This window comes from Rattus norvegicus, chromosome 8 (genome assembly GCF_036323735.1).
Source record: "Rattus norvegicus strain BN/NHsdMcwi chromosome 8, GRCr8, whole genome shotgun sequence".
NCBI lineage: Eukaryota > Metazoa > Chordata > Mammalia > Rodentia > Muridae > Rattus > Rattus norvegicus.
In genome coordinates this window covers 97,523,867-97,544,707 of record NC_086026.1, presented here as the reverse complement: position 1 = coordinate 97,544,707, position 20,841 = coordinate 97,523,867, and the positions used below count along the sequence as shown (strand labels likewise).

At 40.6% G+C, this 20,841-nt stretch overlaps 1 protein-coding gene across 2 annotated transcripts in view; it reads left to right on the top strand.

Moving 5' to 3' along the window:
* Tbx18 (T-box transcription factor 18) overlaps positions 1 to 12,748 on the top strand; it is a 28,029-nt gene extending 15,281 nt beyond the window's left edge. Inside the window, exons 5-8 of one of the 2 annotated variants that reach the window (NM_001108173.1) lie at positions 84 to 251; positions 2,132 to 2,196; positions 7,988 to 8,082; positions 9,673 to 12,748. In NM_001108173.1, the coding sequence (NP_001101643.1) occupies positions 84 to 251; positions 2,132 to 2,196; positions 7,988 to 8,082; positions 9,673 to 10,394 (1,050 nt within the window). In that variant the 3' untranslated portion in view covers positions 10,395 to 12,748. Of the gene's footprint in view, positions 1 to 83; positions 252 to 2,131; positions 2,197 to 6,431; positions 8,083 to 9,672 lie in introns of those variants that run through there. The other variant, XM_063265562.1, reaches the window with a different exon arrangement.
* Positions 12,749 to 20,841: the final 8,093 nt, after the last annotated feature.

Here is a 20,841-nt window from a genome sequence, read left to right as displayed (position 1 = left end):
TTTTCCACGTTACATATTTGTTCATACCATCAAACTGCAGTAGAGTGGTTCCTGTTTAATGTGGCTTTCCTCCCTTGATCTAGATCATTCTTCATTCTATGCACAAATACCAACCGCGAGTGCACATCATCCGTAAAGACTGCGGGGACGATCTGTCCCCCATCAAGCCCGTTCCCTCGGGAGAGGGAGTGAAGGCGTTCTCCTTTCCAGAAACAGTCTTCACAACTGTCACTGCCTATCAGAATCAGCAGGTATTGTCTCAGTGGCCCTCTTGCTAGACTCTGTAGGTGTAAAGAGAGAGCCAGCTCTCTTTATTGTTCTATCTAAATGCTAGGCATTACCGTAAAGCATTTGCTGTACATGACACTCACAGTATGCCTGTGTATACACAGCGACATCTCCAAGACCACAGATTCCCAGGCAGGATTATGGTAGTGATGACTTCAGCTGAGCGCGTTTCTTGCCATTGGCAGTGTATTTTTACTATCTATCTTGAGATATTGAATCATAATGTCTTAATTAAAATTAGAAGGCGTGTTGGTTACCCAGAAAATAGACATGTAAAGTGTGAAAAGGTAGTTGTATCTTAGAACATGAGATTTGGCTTTAAAACTACAACCCATAAATTATAAGAAATATTTCAGAAGGATTTCTCCTATATATACTTTTTGGATGCTTTCTAAAGGGCTTTTTCTCTTCAACTATGATTTGAAGTATTTTGCAGGGCACTGATGTGCATTATAGTCTAAAAGACCAGCAATTTTTAAACGATGCTTTTATGATGGTTTAAACAGCTTGAGAAATGAAGTGCTTCACTTCTGTATAGGCAAAAGGTTGTTTCTTTATGGTTGTTTTACACTGAGAAAAGAGAGTGAGCGTCAAGCCCTCTTATTGGTTGTCCAATGCAGAGTGATCAGTTCTGAAGCCGTATGAACATAAACAATAAAAAGTGGACTTAGAAGTTTGTGTACACACACACACACACACACACACACACACACACACACACAGAGTTGTATAAATGCATGCACCTGTGCGTGTACACATACATGTAACAGTATTGAAAGAAAAAGAGATTGTCAACTTGAGAATGGACATGGGAGTAGCTGGAAGGAAAACATGGAGGGAGGAAATGATGTGACTCTTATTTCAACTTAAAACACAAAAATCCCCCCAAAAAAATCAAGAGAGAAAGAGTATTAATTGTAGGCAAAATGTTTAATCCATTCCATTTCAGCCAGTTTTCTAAGTGGTGGCCGCTGACGTGGTCTGTGTTAGATTCCCTTCTTTTTGTTTCATATCTTCATACATACATTCATTCATTCACTCATTCACCTGCCAGCCAGACTGTTGTCGGTTACTTCTTAGCCCTTGCACTCATCTGAGTGGCAACCGTGTGCTCGTCTTTAAGACTGACCCTCAACGCTTCTGCTTTCCAGCCGAAGGGGCTCAGCCTTTCCTGTTCCCATTGTCACTTTGGGACATACAGACTTTTAGGAAGAAATATGCAAGTAACCATTTGAAGGTCTAGAGAGATTTAGGATTATTAAAATATATTAGGGACAGAAAATGTATCTTCTCCTTGGGAAAAATTAGTGCACGAAGAGAGAACAGCATATGTTATAACAAAGCCCAATTCATCTTTCCCCCCCGTCTCTCTGTTACACATACAGAGTTATCTGTGCCATCTGACTTCCTCTCCCACTGTGTGCTACGTGGAGAGCAAGGCAATGGTCCTCCATCCCTAACACTATTACAAGAGAATCAGTGCTAAACCACATCCTAGAGCGGAAGGGAATAACTTCAGCTTGACAGGATGGTCAGATAGGAACAATCAACAGGGGGCTTACTCAGTCTACTTCTTCAAGAATGTTCAAACCAAACCAGTCCTTTATTCTCATACTTAGAAGGAAAATGAGTGAACTGTTTCTCAGCAGATGTTCTAGGTGACATCTAAAGTCAACCTTCACTATCAGGATATTAAAACACACAAGGAACATAATGGAACCCTCTGTCGGTTAATTTATGGATTGTTTTTAGTTCTACCGTTACCCTAACTTTTAAATAATGTTCTTATTTAAGATTACAATGCTTACATAAGATTTGACACAATTGCTTTTCTACACCGCAGATTACTCGCCTGAAGATAGACAGGAATCCATTTGCCAAAGGCTTCCGAGACTCTGGGAGGAACAGGTAATTCCTAATAAAACCTTCTGGCTGTTCTAGTGAATGTGATTTGAAACTTGAATGTGATTTTTTTGATTACAAGCATAAAGGTTAACTTAACAAACATAGCTTGGAATTATTCGGATGACAGATTAAATTGGTAAACATTACTGTGTCTTGGAGGTAACAGGTATAGAGTGTATGTAGCCCTGTTGCCTGCCCTAAGGTAAACATCATGCATGTGGTGGGGGTGAAGATATAGGCTCTTGGCATGTGGATTGTATGTTATTTCTGGAGGAGCCATGGAGAATTCTGCTCTTAGGGGCCGTGGGCTTCCCTATTCCAAGAAATTGTCCTTCCTGCCTCTGCTTTTGGTTTAGAATGTTCTTAGTGATAACACACTGTCTATTGATTCTCTCTGGATAGTGGTAGAGTCTCTTGTTAACTCAGATTTCCAGCTGGAATATGAAGCCATTTCACATTGCCAAGAAACCCAGCTCTCCAGTTTCCAAATCTGTCTTGGCTCTACAGACAGCCACACACTTGTTTATTTTTTCTGTGTTGTGTTTTCCAGTGTTTGCAGTGAAGGAGATAGCTACCACAATTAATCCCACTTTATTACTTTTATCAAGGAGAAGATCATCTAGTCTGTTTGCTGCAAGTTTCTAAATTTATTGATAATGATTCTATTCTGGTACAGCTCAGTGTTACATTTTAAGAAATCATTGTTTGTGATAGAGGGTGATAATAGAGAAACATTCTCTTAATGCTCTTTCTGGGAAGGCTTTGCTATGCTCACTCTTCTGAAGACATCTTATGACAAGCAGCCTTTGAACTTCTCTATTACATCACTCCCTAAATTATTCTGATATGTTTTGAAACTGGCATTAACTAGGTTTGTCTAAATGAAGTGAAAATACTCAATTATCAAGAAGTGATTCCACTTGACATTTTAGAAAGAAAAGCAGTCAGGTAATAGTCTACATTTTCAGTGTTTTCAGCTAATTAAATGGTCAAGATAGGTGACAGACAGGACTCAAAACATACTCAGTTGCTAAAGAGGCTTGGTGCCATCCTCCTTTACAGTGGCATCACCTAAACAACACACAGTTTAAATACTAAACACAGTGATATTAGATCTTAGAGTGACCTTCCAATTAATGTAGGGGGATCACCATGACTAGCCAATAGGAGAGCTTCTTTTGAAGTTTAGTGTAGGAGGAGCAACAAGACTGGCCAATAGGAGAGCTTTTTCTGAAGTGCTTCACCCTATGGGAAGGTTTGCAGGTGCTAACAAATTTATCTCCTGCATCAAAATTGCTTTATGCCTTTTAAAATATGTTTTGTAGTTAAAAGTTTTGCCTGGCGATTGTTTTTGTTTGCTTGTTTTGTTGGTTGTTTTTTGTTTTGTTTTGTTTTGTTTGGTTTTGTTGTTGTTTTTTTTTGCTCCTGCTTATCTTACCTTGCAGACATTTTGAAAACAATGAAAAAAAAATCATAGTTTAGTAGCCCTCAAATGATGGGTGTAGAGGCTGAAGGGAACCTGTGTGGTGACTTTTCCTGCCTTGTCAAATGCTTGGTTAAACCCTTCTTGTGTCTTAGGTTGTATCAGAACAACATTTTAGAGCCTTGTGTTGGCTTTAGTTCTCTTTCTTAAGTAGGAAATCAAGGTATTAAAACTCTTGGACCTATAGGAGGGCCACACTGAGATTTTGAGAGTAAACATCAGGAACCACACCCACACTGCTGATGAGTTTGCAAAAGACCTCACTGCCTCTGACACTGGAGAGAAGTTCCTTTATGAGGCAACGACTTATGAATAGTCTTAACATATATTTTGGATAGAAAGTAATAATGAAGGAGCCTTATATAAGAAATCAGACGATGGGTTCAGAGGGTAAATTTCGAGGAAGAATTCTAGATATGCCTGCACAATGAAAAGATTTGGTTATTTAAATCATGTTATTGAAAGCAATCAGCACCACAGGTGAGAAATAAATCCCCAGCCCTGTTTGCTGAGTTTTGGGGGCACAGGCTAGGACTGACTGGGTTCACCCCACATTGGCTGTATGGAAATATGTAGGCTTGGCCTCAGATGGTGCTTTGTGCTATTTCTTTTGATTCTAATAAAACCTATAATGTTTTAAATCAACAGACAGAAATAATGGATTATATTTTAACACCCTGAATCTTGTTAAAACTCAATATTCTTAATTTGCTTCAAGTGACTGCCTTGTTACAGGAAATGTATTGTGTCTATATTGAGAAGTAGGACTCAACCTATGGGTTTCGATTCCTCTGGGATCAGATGACCCTTTCATGGGGGTTGCCTATCAGATATTTACATTATGATCTATACGGTAGCAAAGTTAAAGTTATGAAATAGCAATAAAAATTATAGCAAAGTTACAGTTACGAAGTAACACTGAAAATAGCTTTATAGTCAGAGGTCACCACAACATGAAGAACTGTATGAAAGGGTCACAGTGTTAGGAAGGTTGAGAACCACTAGTGTAGAGCTTTCTGGTTAATGAAATAAAGTTTCCATCCTTTCTCATGAAATGTTGCTCTATATTAAAAAAAAATCTGGCATTAACATTGTGAAAGATTCTGTCAATTTTAAACATTTCAAATTGATGTATTATTTTCCTGAAAAATAAAAAAAGAACTCATGTAATATGGGAGGATTTGTTGAAGGTATAGAGCCTTGAGGGCATAGAGGGACGTACTATTTTTTCATATATTAATAGAGAGGAAAGTCCATGAAAAAGTCCACAATATTCCTTTATTATCCCTGGTTCTGCTGTGCAGTTTTACTGCTTTTTAAAACAAAATTTTATTTTTATTTTCCTCATACATGACATAAACAAGGTGATCAAGCCCCAAGATAAACATGGACATGCAATGGGTGGTTCGATTTTATAAAAACGATCCTGTTTAATTAAAACGTGTCTTTCCCTGGCTACTTATGGCTCTGCAGCCTGTTTTACAGGAGTCAGTAGCTTCAGTCCTTGGAAGCCCTCCTGCAGGCATTTGCTATGTGAGAGTGAATTTATGTGCTGAGAATAGCCCCATTCCGCAGTTAGGCCTTAGGTTTGACCCTATAAAAGTTTTTACTCAGGAAGGTACAAAAATTTCTTCTCTTAAATACTTCAGGAAAAACATAACCATCTTACTAAATAAACTCGGCCACTCGATAGCATAAATGAGGGCACTGGTAAATGTGGAGGTTGTTCAAAGGCACCTTGTCTGAATTATCGCCTTGGCTACTCTCCTGCAGGAGGGGCCTTTCATCTTTCGTTTAACTAGATGGGAAAAGTCTCCATTACTGGAGAAAATGAAGGCTTTTTAACAAAAGTCCAGATTCAACTAATAAATATTTTATAACTGTTTCCTGCAAAATATCTGAACTCCTTTGTGGAACTGGCAGTGTGGAGCGGGAGCCTGGGGCAGCATTATCTAGCTCCCAGTGAGAAGAAGCTTGCAGTCGACATGGCCCCTCCAAGCTTACAGTACAGGGCTATGAGTTTACTCTGCTCAGCAACTTCCCCTTACGGATCTGAACTGTGGATGTGAAATGTAATTCAGGCTACATTGCTACATAGAAAGCAGCAAACATATCTATGTGGTTCCACAAACTTCTGATTTTAATAAAACTGATTTTAATAGTGAACGTCGGTATCTTTACTATCCAAATCTACTTTAACCAAAGCTCACCTGTGTGAAAATAAAAAGTAGGTGGTTTGTTGCTGTTTTTAAAATAAAGGTGTGTACTAATATTCTTTAACATAAGGGAACTCTTTTCTCTTGAAAGTAGTCAATGTTTAGTATCGGTTTAAGCTGAATAGACACCTTCAAAGCATTATCCAGCATTCATTAGTCCGGTATTAAATACAACTCACAGGTAACCCAGTATGGAGACAACTCAGGCCCCACAAATTACATAATAAATTAGCTAATAAATAACTAATAGAAAACCAATAAATAAATAACAAAAATGAATATTTTGCCATATAGAAAATATTACTGGTTGGTATGATCTCAGGGGTTCAGCTTGTAGTTTGGTCACAGGTCTGATGTCTGATTTGCAAAAATAATTAAGCAAAAATAAAAACCAGGTAGAATGAAATGAATTACAGCTAAATATAATAGGGCTTCAAGCCTCACACTCGAGTCTCGAAATCTCTGGAAAGTGACTTGGGGAGGTCAAGTCGTAGTTAGCTAGAGTGCCTTCTAGTCACAGACTGGCTCTTCTGATCCAGGCTAACAGTCCTCTGTGACTCTGTGACAACGGTGATGATGTCAGAAGCCAGACTCCATTCTTCCAGCCCATGTAGCCCAGGAGAAACAGGTGCAGGTGCTTTTCCTGGGGCAGCCTGCCATAGCATCGGTATTGACTGGTAATGTCCCCCAAAAGCCTTCCCAGATCTGTCCTTCTCTGAGACTGAGGAAATGAGTGAGGTCCCCATGCAAGCCCACCACAGCAGGGGGTGTGAAACCTTAACAAGAAGGACAGTAATGTGAGATGTTTTTTCTGCATAAGTCGGTCCTGCTCTTTAAGTTGCTTTGTACTTTGTTCGAGAGTTCATATGACCGGCTGGTGGTTTTCTCTAGCCTTAGTTCTTAGTTCATGATTTGTGGGTACTGGGAGGCTATCAGCTGAGTTGAAAATAGCAAGAAATATTACAGTGACAAGAAATGTCCAGGTTGCATTTGACCCTGATCTGCAGTGCTGTGGATGAACCCAGTGCTCTGTGTATTCTAGATAAGTGGTAAACTCCTGAGATACACTCTGGTCCCTACCATGTCATCTTTTTAGCAAATTGTTTAGGGTTGAAATGGTCGAAGATGAGTAGTGAGGTCTCAGGCTGCCTTGAGAAGGGACAGTTGAGGGAAAGTCTCAACCCCAGATCCCAGATTGTATTCCTTAGCCACCAGATAGAAGAGGGAGGAAGACCAATGTACTTATGGTAGGAAGTTATTTATGTTTGCGCTTACAGTTCTTGCTTTTGTTTTAAAACATACAGATGTAATATAAAGACATCGAGTAATGTAAGTAGTCTGCAACCCAGTTTGTCACTTTACACAGCAATCATTAAGTAGGTATGGCGAGGTTGTATCATAACTTAAAACATCTCTACTAACTGTATAGACATACTGTATGGATAGCCCCCTCTACAGTTTTGTATGGAGAAAAGGTGACCTCCTACCCTCCTGCACACAGTGAAAAGCTAAGCGAGCAGACAGTGCTGCCCCCTGCTGGCCTACCTTGGTTGGCAATGGAGATTGTATCCCAGAACAGAAGCTGGTTTTCTTTGAGTGGTTCTTCCTCTGAGCTAGCTCCTGAGGTACTGAATGATGAGCAGAAAGGTCCCTTCATAAAAGAGATCTTGACATAAGAATGCTTTTGCCACCATCTCCTTCATGATCGAGGGCGAACTCCTAAGACAAGGAGAGAGAGAGAGAGAGAGAGAGAGAGAGAGAGAGAGAGAGAGAGAGAGAGAGAGAGAGAGAGAGCACCAAAGCACCGCAGAGCCTCGGACTCACAGTAGCCAGCATGGGCTCCACTCTGCGGGTCCATGTGTTAGCTTTGGGGGTCCTAAGAATGTTGGCAGGCATCGTATGTACTAGGTTTCCATTCTCTTCCTACACCCCGTCCAAAGCATCTCTCCTTGCCTGTGGCAATCTCCGAACATGCCACTAAGTGTAGAAGGGATAGAGCATGGTCAGTACCATGTCATTCACTCAAATGTTTATTACTAGTGAAAAGCCCAACTGTTCCTAACTACACTCCGTTTGCCCCCACCCTTCCATTTAGAATGGGTTTGGAAGCTCTGGTGGAGTCATATGCATTCTGGAGGCCATCACTACGAACTCTCACCTTTGAAGATATTCCTGGAATCCCAAAGCAAGGTAATTCAGTCTCCTGGGTCATGCATGCAGCCAGTCACTGAGAAGGGGCAGATGTGTAAGAAATGCACACTTTGTTATCTGCACCCCAATGCTGAGTTTATCATTAACAATGTCCTATTCCAGAACCCATTTCTTTTCTGTCTGACGGGTGACAGGCCAGGAACGATGGTCATCCTGTGGTGTTAGGGGCTCAATCTTGCATGATTTAGCTGTTTATTTCATAATTCTGACCTCCTGATGTCTCACTTTGGGACATGGGATGCTGGGCTCCAAAGTCAGATATATTCCATAGGAAGCTGTCCATGCCTGTCCCTCCCACTTCACTATTGCCTCTTCACTAGGTTTTCTTACTAGGTCTGTGATATGTTCAGGCACACTGGATCGGACCATTTTTGAGCCCAGTCCAGGGCTCGTGTCTCCTCCTCAGGAGGTAGACTCTTAGGCCACCCACCTAGGCAGATTTCACCAGGATCCTGCCAGCTCCCGAGTGAGAACTTTACATACTTGGGTTTAAGTTATTGTCATGGCCTGTTTTGGGCTTTTAGATTATTTAAAGAAGCAGAATGAAATACTGTTGTTAGAATAATGAAGGTTTTACAGCCTGTCCAGCACGTTGGAATTCTCCATTGCTCTTAAGTTATGTCAAGTTTGCAAACATCAATCTGCCAGCAGATCCAGGGAAGTGAGTCAGCGGCCATCTTGGCTATCCTTTGGTTGCAGAATTAAGCAGCCTTTTCCGAGTTTCACAGCGTCGTTTGTTAGACGTTTGCTCTTGAGTTGCCCGTGATTTGCCGACCTGTTTTCTAACTGGACTTGAGATCTCTGAGGGACAAGGGATAGCATAGCAGAGACCTGAGTGGTGCAATCATGGCTGCACACAGGCCTCAGTGAGAAGCTCCAGACGTATGAGAGGTGGGGCATCCTGGTGTGAGAGGCGGTGCTTTCCTTCCAGCAGTTCTTTCCCTCTGTAAGGAAGTGAAAACCATTGGGAGAAGGGAAATAGCACAGATAAAAAGAACAGTTTATTACACATTTGGGGCAAGAGGCAAAATTAGATGAAATTTAGTTTTATACAATTTCTGGTAAGTTTGGCCTCTGTGATATTTTTGTCAATAGGAAAATTCTGAGAAAGCAATTTGTGATAGAACTTAAAAATTTCATGTTAGAGTGTCTTACTGTCTTCTGTATTACAAAACTTCTTCATTACCAGGAGAGATAATTTGGCTAAGAATATTCCTCTAAAATTTCAATACATTTATCTAATCATCATCATCACCATTATTATTATTATTATTATTATTATTATTATTATTATTTTTTACTTGTGTCTGTGCATTTGCGTGTGCAACCCAGGTTGCTTATTACTACCCTTGGAGCCATTTGACCAGTCGTTGGTTTCACAACATTAAGAAACTGTATGTTTGCTTAAGTTTCTCACTCTGAGTTCAGAATTCATTGAAAGCTAAGCCACCTTTCACCTTTGTAGTTCTCCCCTTTGTAAAAAGCCTCACATACCGTACGAACACTTATGAAATTTAAAGGAAGATATGGTGGGTGGAGTCATTCTTTACGTTGCAACCTCTTTTATAGGCAACACAAGTTCTTCAGCTCTACTCCCAGGTACTGGGAATGGCGTTCCTGCTGCGCACCCTCACCTGCTGTCTGGCTCCTCCTGTTCCTCTCCTGCCTTCCATCTGGGGCCCAACACCAGCCAGCTGTGTAGTATGGCTCCCGCTGACTATTCTGCCTGCGCCCGGTCAGGCCTTGCTCTCAACCGATACAGCACGTCCTTGGCAGAGACCTACAACAGGCTTACCAACCAGAGCAGCGAGACCTTTGCCCCACCCAGGACTCCCTCCTATGTGAGTGTGAGCAGCCCCTCTGTGAACATGTCCATGGGCGGCACGGACGGGGACACCTTCAGCTGCCCGCAGACCAGCCTGTCCATGCAGATTTCAGGAATGTCCCCTCAACTGCAGTACATCATCCCGTCACCATCCAGCAATGCCTTTGCTGCTAACCAGACCCATCAGGGTTCCTACAACACTTTCCGATTGCACAGTCCCTGTGCCTTGTATGGATATAACTTCTCCACATCCCCCAAACTGGCTGCCAGTCCTGAGAAAATTGTCTCTTCCCAAGGAAGTTTCTTGGGGTCGTCACCGAGTGGGACCATGACGGATCGGCAGATGTTGCCCCCGGTGGAAGGAGTGCACCTGCTCGGCAGTGGGAACCAGCAGAGTTTCTTTGACTCCAGGACCCTAGGAAGCTTGACTCTGTCATCTTCTCAAGTGTCTGCGCATATGGTCTGATGAGGCCTTTAAGTTAAACGACGTTTGAATCTAATGGATCTTCCTTATTTTTTTTTAAAGCAATATGGGAAAAATGTACATATGGTAGAAAAGGAAGGCTGACTGAGTATTTTTACTTCCTCATGGCAAGATTGTAACACGTATTACATTATGGTGTGTGCGTATGCTGTATATACACAGCATGTAGCATACGGAAGCTTTCTCTCTGCCTTGTTTATTCAGTTCCACATAGCATTGGCGACGTGTACTTCAGACTCTAAAGGTAAAACGGTACACTTGAAAGTTGGTACTGATGTTACCAAAGACTCTTCTAATGCCCACATGCGAAGGGATGGGGTTTATTACAGCAGTTTCCTACATACCTAACCAAAGATTTGTAACTTCATCTATCAGAAGCGTGCTCTTAGCAGTCTGTATTGAAATGTTGATAGCACTGCGATCTCTTTTATCCTTGGATTTGATGTGAGAACGTCAAAAGTGCAAAAGCCAGTTAAATCTTAGTGTATTTCTGAGGTATCTAACAATAAAAGCTTAGCTTTACTTTCCTTCTCATTTTGTTGTTTTTGTTTGTTTGTTTGTTGTTTGAGACAGGGTTCTCTGTGGAGTTTTTGCTGTCCTGGAACTCACTCTGTGCACCAGGTTGGTCTCTAAGGCACAGTTATCAGCCTGCCCCTGCCTCCCAAGTGCTGGGATTGAAGGTGTATGCCAGCACTGCACAGCCATTCCTGTTTCTTCTCACTGACTGCAGACCTGGGGTCTGTCAAAATCCATAGCTGTGCTGATGTTTGTTTTCTGAAGGAAGGTGGAGGACAGCCTTGTGACTTTCCACTTTCTAATGAACAGAAAATCTTACTTCCTGCAAAAAAAAAAAAAAAAGAAATCATATCTCTGATATTTTGAAATTGTTGCCCACTTCATTTAGTTTATCAAGAAGGCCATGAAACTGTCACGTAAACGTTCTAAAACGCCAATATTCACTAGTGGAGGAGTAGGACTGTATGGCATGAAAAATTAAAAGAAATAAGCATACTTCTCAGATTCTTCTGTCCCAGTGAGTAATGTTTATTATTTATTTTTTAATCAGAGGATTGAATAGTGTTAAGCAGTCCTTAGGCCTTTGTGTGGCTTGGTTTCTTAGGCTATACTTTTTCATCTTTGAACTGCTTGACCCCTGGGCTATGAGTTAGGAAAAGGCATGTACACCACTTATTTATGTCTCATAACTCCTACAAATTGAAATGTTCCCCCTCCCTTGTCTTATCTCCCTGTCTGACTCTTTTCCAAAACAGACACATTTTGCCTTTGTGGTGCTAGTGCTGCGAGGAATTTCAGAGGGTTATCTCCGGCAATCTGTCTTGTGGTTGTAGTCAAAGGCCAAAGTCTGTCACTAGAAAGGCCTCCTAAGAGGACCACGGAGGAAGATACTCATTATGATAAGTGAGCTATAAAACTTTTAACCTCAACAGCATTTTAACTTTGGAAGTGAAGAAGTGAAAACAGGACTGACCTCTAAAGGTTCCTAAAATGAACGCGTGGCTCAGGAGTTCAGAAGCAGGAACTTTGATAGTAGATAAACAGGAAAGAGTGGAGCATGGATGGCTCCTTCTGCTGGGAATCTAAAGGGATGTGTCTGCCCAGCTGTTCTCTGCACTTCACGTCTAACAAACGAAGAGAATGTTTTCCTTCTGTTTATCCACGGAGTTGCTCTAACTTGTCCCTAATTTGGACCGGAAGGAGTCTCCATCCCACTTTCTTTCTTTACTGAACGGAATCACTGCTGAATATTGAGGGGAATGTTCTGTTTAGACAGAACACATTCTGGATTTGCCTCTGTTTATAGTTTCTGACAAGATTCCCCATGGATTCTGTAAGAAGGTCATCAAATGAATAGCAAATTTTAAATCCAAGATTAGTATTAAAGGGACATGAAATATTTGCAATGGATAGAGCTAGCTAAGGCTTTATGCGTGGTATTATTAACTTGACAGAGATTTGGAAAGAGAGGCTTTGAGAACGAGTCTAGCCTTTGGGCCATTCTAATTCGCGGAAGACAGCTTTCCACCCTGAGAGAGCATCCGGTGGGGCATTTTCCTTTTGCTGTTGGTCATTTGAGATGATGCCATGATGTGAGGAGACATTTCTATTAATCATTTTGGTAAAACCTAGCAATATTGTACAAATGTTCTTTCTTTTATGTTTTGCTGTAAATAATAATAATCACCATGTCAGCCCAAAGACTAATAACCTTCTATTGTTGTGCTGAATGACACACATGCATTGATAATTATAATTATCTATCTGTATTTTATTAAGAATTGCTTAAGAAATTATATTAAAGTACATTATGAAACCATTTTATGGTCTTGGAGGGTGATCATTTTAATTGTTTATAGATAATACTTTTTTAAATAAAGGCACTCACACACACCCGAGACACAAATTCTATACCCCTCCATTACAAAGCAGGGAGAAATGGGCATGGTATTTATTTATTTTTTGATTTCAATTTAATTTCTTTTTGCGGCGATCAAGTCATCGAAGGTGAAGGCCCCATGTGATAGTTTGGATGTGAGCAGAGAAGATGGAATAGAATGCTTTGTTCAGGTCCAGAGAGAAAGGCAGGGATGTCGGAATGATCTCCTTGAGCCGCTAAGCAGTGATGACAGATCCCTTCTAGGCCTCTTGACTGGAAAACATTCCAGGACACATGGAGATGGGATGAGGGTGTTGTTATCAAGGCCAGTCACATTCTGAAAATTAATACTTGCTTCCATACAAGCCCCCCTCCCAGAGGTCAACAGCTTTTCACAAGTAGGGCACACTGTTGCTGACCCCTGATTTCTGGAATGTAGGGGGTCAGGAGACCTTCATGCCTCCCAGAGGAGGCACAGTGTGGCCTGTATAAGGAAGGACTTGCTCTTTATGTCAATTCATGAAATGGTGAGAGATAAAGAAACAATTTAAAATGCAAGTAGGTCTTCATTGCACCCTTCCCCAAGTTTAAACTTACAGAAGTTTTATTGCATAATAAAGAGCAGCTTAGTGAGATAGCCTTCGATTAGGAGAACAAAAAAGGGAGTAATTTTTGCAGCAGGTTCTTTTTGGGAAATTTTGAGGGAAGGAGAAGATGCAAAAAGGGATGGCTAGTGAAATCACACATTCCCCTGAAGTCTAGCAGGGGACCATTAAAGGAGCCATTCCCTGAGACTGGAGCATCATGGCAGAGTTGCTGGACACCACACTGGATCTTGTAAAGAATTGTTTTATTTCAGTGTTAGGTTTCCTTATAAGAACTTGCTGGCTCTTCTACATGAAGGAAATTCCAAAGTTTACATTGGCAACTAGATTTTCATTAAATGATTACCATATTGAATTTGAATCTTATCATCCTTTCTGAGAAGAAACGGTAAGGTGAGAATGGAGTTAAATACAGAGTATAGAAACCTCCGCCAGATGTTACGCTTGGTGGTTTTTTTGCAGGTGTATTTGCAGGTAAGTTGCTATTTTTGAGTGAAAACATGATTGTCTTGGTGAATAGAGAAGTTGCTTGCACACCATAGATTTCTCAATCAAGATTTAGTTTAATAAAAATCACTTTGAGATGCAGATTGTTAGTGTTTAAGAAGTTGAGTTAGAATATGAATCTTGAAAATTTCATTCAAGTTTGAATTCATGAAATACCTATTTATTAATACTTAGCTTAATATTAGCAAGCTTATTCTTTTGAAATGTTATACATGTACATACACATCTCTCTATATAGCTATATGCACAGACAAATATGTGTGTATATATTTTACAAAGAACATAGCAATATCAGCATTATTTTCAATGTACTGGTTTAATTAAAGATGACTTTTTAAGTAGAATGGAGCTTTGCTTAGTTACAACATATATGAAAAATTTTAGTGCTTTCATATTTGAGTGAAACTATATTTAGTAATTTATTTGATACTGCGCAGTGTACATAAAATATATTAATAAAACTTCCCCTTCATATTGCTCTTAATTGCACAGCATAATCATCACATGGGAAAAGCACAGAAATCTTGTAAAGTATCTAGACATCTTTCTAAGTCCATTCAAATCCTTGAGAGTCACTTAAATTTGTCTTTCTGAAGTTTCATTCATGCCAAGACTCAGATGTGATATTATCAAGCAATTTATTAAGTGTGCTGTTGACTGAGTTTGTAAAAGACTAGATATAGATCCACACAGACATTCCATGTCCGTGTTTGAATCCTTTTATTATGGTCACTAGAATGACTTACTATTAATACCATGACATTTTGTGTGTGTGTATATTGTGTGTGCATGCACACCCCCTTACACACCCCCTTACACACAGATTGAAATATTATTCAGCCTTTCAAAGGAAGGAAATTATTGCAAATATTTTAAGGTGTCGGAAAGTTGAGGGTATTTCGTGCAGTGAAAAACACCTTCTATTAAAAAGACAATGCTATATGATTGCACCCCCTTTTGGTGGTCTCAAAACCACACCAACAGAAGATAGAATGGAAGTTGCATGGAGTTACAAGAGGAACAGATTAAACATTTAGTCAGTGTGAAATTTCAGTTTTATTAGTTAAAAAGAACTCCAGAGATCGATAGTGATAGTTGTACAACATGACACAGGATTTAATACTACTGATTTGCATATTTTAAAGATATGTGATAGTGCATTTTGAGGTATGTGCATGTATTACAATAAAAAGTACATGTGACCCATATACATACAGCCACCAAAACCGGGGAATATGGGGGGGGCAATAAGGGGGATGTATAGGGGGGATACCTGCATGGGGGAGGGGGGGGAGGGAATGGGGGCTTATGGACAGGAAACCGGGAAGGGGAATAACATTTGAAATGTAAGTAAAGAAATATATCTAATAAAATTATTTTAAAAAGTATGATGTCATACAATAAGTGTAACATGAGCATAAATAATCTGACATGAGAGCTGGAGGGATGGCTCAGTGGTTAGGGCACAATCTGCTCTTACAAAGCACCAAAATGATGGCTCACAATCCTCTGTAACTCCAGTCCTAGGGGATATTATGTTCTCTTCTGTCCTCTATGGACATGAGACACACAAATGGTGCACAGATATAAATTAAGGCAACACATCCATACACACTGAATGATAAATAAAAAATATTCAAAAAGTAATAAATTAGCCACAACTTTGGCCACCAAGGATTTAAAAATCCAGTAATATTTATATTTTAATTATTGATAATAGTTCAATATCATACAAGTTATCTTTCTGAAGTGAACAATTCAAGGGTTTCTGTATCCACAGAACTGTAAAACTATCACCATCGTTATTAGTTCTAGAACAAACTTAGAATAATATCCTGTCCACCTCTGCCTCTCAAGGGCTAGCATTGTGGAAGTGAACTAACATGTTCAACCCATTTTTACTTTTAACTATCACGAATGATGTTGTTGTAAACACTGCAGATATTATGGTGAGGACAAGAGCAACGTATTTGTCGCTCTTGGGTCTGTACCTGGGGGTGGAGCTGTGTGATGCTGAAATACTCTTATACTGCCTTCCAAAGCCCCATTTCTCGTGCTTGTCAGAAATGCAAAGCTATCTTCTCTGACCTGTTATTATCCGTCTTTCTGCAATGCCATCTTACTATATGGTTGGATTTGCATTTCTTTCATGACAAGAATGATACTTTTTTCTTTGCTTTATTGGTCATTTGTGTATCTCCTTTTGAGAAATAACCATACATATTACCTGCTCACTTTTTAACTGGGCTGTCGTCATCGTCGTCGTCATCCTCCTCCTCCTCCTCATCATCATGGCGTACGTTTTCTTTGCATATAAACTAAGTACATGCCTCTTCTAAGATATATGATCTGCAAATATTTCCTCTCACCCTGTGTGCCATCTTCCAGCTTTCTTAATGGTGTCCTTTGCAGCACCGAACCCTTAATTTTGGGGAGGTCTTGTTTGTTTTTCTTCTCTTGATAGTTCTTTTGATGTGAAAACCAAGATATTTCGATCGGCTCTTTTCATCCGATGTTTTATATTATTATCATTAGTGCTATCGTCATCCTTAAATGGTAGGGGTGGTGATAACTGATATGCATCTCAAAAGTGCTTTTAGAGGATGTAAATTTAACAGTACTCGATAAATCGCCTCTCCCCCGCAACAGGTCTGAAATGTTCTTAAGGAAATAAATCATCCCTTCAGTGTCTTAATAAAAGGATCCTAAGGCATCATGAGCTTTTTTATTACCATAGAAAATGGTCAGCACTTTCAATATGTATTCAGTCAGTGCCTATTTATTAAGCCTTCACTATTCACTATTATTTTAGACATGGGCAGCAGTGAATGACACACCATTGGTGCCTTCAGTGCCTTGTAAAAATGGTTTCTGAAGAAAACGAAAAACTCTTCAGAAAGCAATCTGTCACAGCTGGCAGGAAACACGTATTGCCCCCTGACTTTCCTACGAGTTGCTGCCCTCACCCTTGTTATGACGTCACATATCCCAGATGCTCACTGCAAACGGCTTGTACCATGTGCCAAGGTATAAGTGGGATGCATTATCGCCTAGAATCCGAGTTTGTTTTGTGGTTTTCTTTGGAAATCCTAGCATCATTTAGAATTCATTTTCCCAATTGACTTTATTTACAGAACAGTAATAAGATATTTCTCCATTATTAGCAAGAAAGGGAAAAATGTGCTTATTTAGGGTTTTGGAAAACTGCACATTTTTCTTAACAGTATTTGGTGAAATGAATTGCCGGGATTTACAGATTCCTCTTTCTTAATTTGCCTGATTGAGTTTCAAGGCAAAAATGAGTTGAACCACATGTCTCCGTACATAGTAGAGGCTCTCACTGTACAACAGGAAAGGCATTCTTTAAAGAGGTTGACATAGAGACACGCGAAGTGTCAGGGGCCTTGCAACAAATGAGTACATTTTGGAGCCCTCTTAAGCTTCTGCCCATTTGTTTTCCTAAGTTTGATAACCTTGGTGTGTGGAACTATGATGTTGTTTATAGCTCGATGTTTGCTGTCTCTGCAGATTTACCTTGAGATCACTGAGCAGGCAAGAAAAACTCAAAAGTTCTGTTTGGAAGATCCTCAGAGATCCAGTAAGAGAGACATAGAGATGTGTTGTGGGTCGCTGCTGCAAATACCAGAACGCTATTGAACAAATGCGGCAAGTCTCCCCGACAGCTTCTGTCTTAGGGTTCCCATAACTGTGAAGGAACTCCATGACTAAGGCACGACACTTATAAGGAAAGGCATGACACTTATAAGGAAATAATTCAATTGGGGCTGGCTTACAGTTTCAGAAGTTTAGTCCATCATGATCATAGCAGGAAACATGGCAGTGTACAGGCAGACATGGTGCTGGAGGAGTTGAGAGTTCTTTTTTTTTAAGATTAGCACTTGATTTTAGCTTTTCTATTTATTTATTTATTTAATCATTCCTGTTGTTTACATCTCAAATAATATCCCCATTCCTGGTTACCCCTCCACAACCCCCCATCCCATCTGCCCTCTCCCCCTCTCCTTTGCCTCTATGAGGGTGCTCCTCTACTCACCCACCTACTCCTGCCTGACTGCTCCAGGATTCCCCTATGCTGGGGTGTCAAACCTCCACAGGACCAAGGGCCTTGATGTCAGACAAGGCCATCCTTTGATATATATGTATCTGGAGCCATGGATCCCTCCCTCTATACTCCCTGGTTGGTGGTCTAGTCCCTGGGAGCACTGGATGGTCTGGCCAGCTGATGTCCCCCTCTGCTTCTACAGTCCTTCCTCCAGCACCCGCACTGGGATCCCTGAGCTCAGTTTAATGGTTGGCTCCAAGCATCCAGATCTGCATTGGTCAGTTGCTGGCCAGACTTGCTCAGGAACAGCTGAGGAATTTGAAATTGGGACAGGACCACTAGGAAGTCTGCATGAGTTTAAGAGCATATTACTAGGCATTTGGAAAGGAGAAAGGAAACTGTCAGCATTCTTTCCTATGAAGCTAAATACCTTGGATATAGGTGTATGAAAGTTCAAAATGCTATGGGAAGTTCTTTCTAATAGTGAGATCTTTGGAGACAGTTCTTTTCTCCAGTTTCCCTTTTTTTATTTTAAAAAGGAGCAAGCTGGGGCTAGAAGGATAACTCAGCACTTTCGTGAACTGGATGTTCTTCCTGAAAACCCGAGTCCAATTCATGGCTCTCATACAGCAACTCACAATGATCCGTAACTCCAGTTTCAAGGTATTAGACCCTTCTTCTTCTCTGTGCTGACAGCAGACACACATCTGATTCACATACATAATATAGGTAGACATTCATATATATCAAGTTGTGTGTGTGTGTGTGTGTGTGTGTGTTCATACATGTGCATGTCTGTGTGAAAGTGGCATCTGTGGGTGTTTGCATACCATAGAACAAGTATGGAGACCATAGGATAACCTTTTCGTGTCAGTCCTTGCCATTCCTCCTCTTTAGAGACAGGATTTCTTTGCCACAGCATAGCCGGGCTAGCTGGAGGTCCATAACCTCCACCTCCCATCCATCCTTTGTGCCACTGCATCTGGCTTTTAGGTGGGTCCTGGGGATCTGAACTCAGGCAGACTGGGTTGCAAATGTGCTGCTACTTAGTGAGCCATGTCTTTAGTCTCTTAAAGGAATAAAATTCTGATATGTGTTACTGCAATCATGGGTGGGCCTTGTGAATGTGTTTGGGTCGAATATGTATATACAGATGACAAATATTTGTATCTCACTCATAACCTAGGGAAATCAAAATGCCCAGGGGTAAAAAGTGGAGCTGTGCCTATAGATGCAAGAAGGGAATGGAGAACTCTGGCTTCAGTTTGAGAAAGGGTTATGGGTAATTTTGTCTTGTTGTCTAAACCTTGACTAAGACAGAAGGTGAAAGTTTCTAGAGATCGAGGGGGTAAGGTGGTGATTGCCTATCAAGTAAATCCAAAGAACTATAACACTTAAAATCATTTAATGGGCCCGAGACACACTTCAGCAGTTAGAGTGCCTGCTAGTCTTACAGAGGACCAGAATTTGGTTCTCAGACCCCATGGTGGGCTCATAGTGACCTCCTAATACCAGCTCTGAGAGATCTGATTCCTACTTCTTGATTCTGAAAGCACACACCACACACACACACACACGTGGGAGAGACATATGCAAAATACATGATAAAGTAAATCTTAATGAATCATCTACAAGGTGAATTTTATTATATATGTATATTTACTACAATAAAAATGAAGAAAATCATTGTATTAGTAAAAACACAGTGTTATAACAATCATAGGAAGAAAACCTAATTCTCATGGTTTTCAGTAACTAAATCAAGCCATTAGCTGTCTTTAATACATGTGTCGAACTCTAAATCAGGTATAATTCTAAATGTTGGGGTAAGTTGTGGCAAAAGAGATATAGGATTTCCCTCTACGTACAGCATGCGAAATCTACTAGAGAAACTAATAATCATACACTGACTCACAGAAATCTGAACTTACTGCAGATTGTTTCCTGCGGAAAGGCTTTGGTGAGCTGTGATGACGTACTCTGAAAGGGTATCGTTGAAGGCAGGGTTGCAATGTTTGACACTGTGCAGAATCTTTCAAGTACACTCTTGAGTACTGGACACAATAGGGTGCTCCTGCCATAGCTAGGGGAAGAGTGGCCTCCCACATCCTCTCTCTGGAAGCAGATAATGTTCTACCTGTCAGACATGATGACGCATCCCTGTAATCCAGCACTCACAGGTTCAGGAGCTCACAATCAAACTGGCATAGGTAGCCTCACCTCATCTCAAGAAGAAAGCACGCAATAACTAAAAAGAAGGGGCGAGAAATATTTATGTTCATGTACATTTGTCTCAAATACAATTGGAGTTTCCCTCTTTCTCCGTTTGGTCCCAGCTGGCACTGAACTGCTGTTGTATAAGGAAACTCGTACTGTATGCCACTCTTCCCACAATAACTATTTGCTTCACTCGTGTCAAATGCATGCCCTACCATCCCCCTCTGCTGCTTCTTTTTCCATGCCCATGCCTTGGTTTCAGTGCTATGTCCTCCTCGTGCAAACTCCTTTACTTGTTAGTTAAATTCAGGTTTTGTGTCAACTGTGCAAAGAAGTCAATGAAAATTTGAGCCTCACGCTGCCCATCCAACAGTGTTTGTGAGCTGTTGTCTCCAGGAGGCATTTCTGTTTGGGAGATTTTTTTTTCCTTTTTGACTGTGAAAAAAAAGGGGGAAACTCCACATAGCTGCAGACCTTTGAACTTTGGCACATTATAAGTTACTTAAAATGTTTTATGGAATACTTGTGGAAAGTCGTATCATGATTGAAAGCTAAGTGTCAATGAAATTAATGCGCTGTCCGATCCCACGCTGGTCCACCTCCACACTCCTCTCGGTTTCTCGGTCTTTTCTTTCCTGAGGG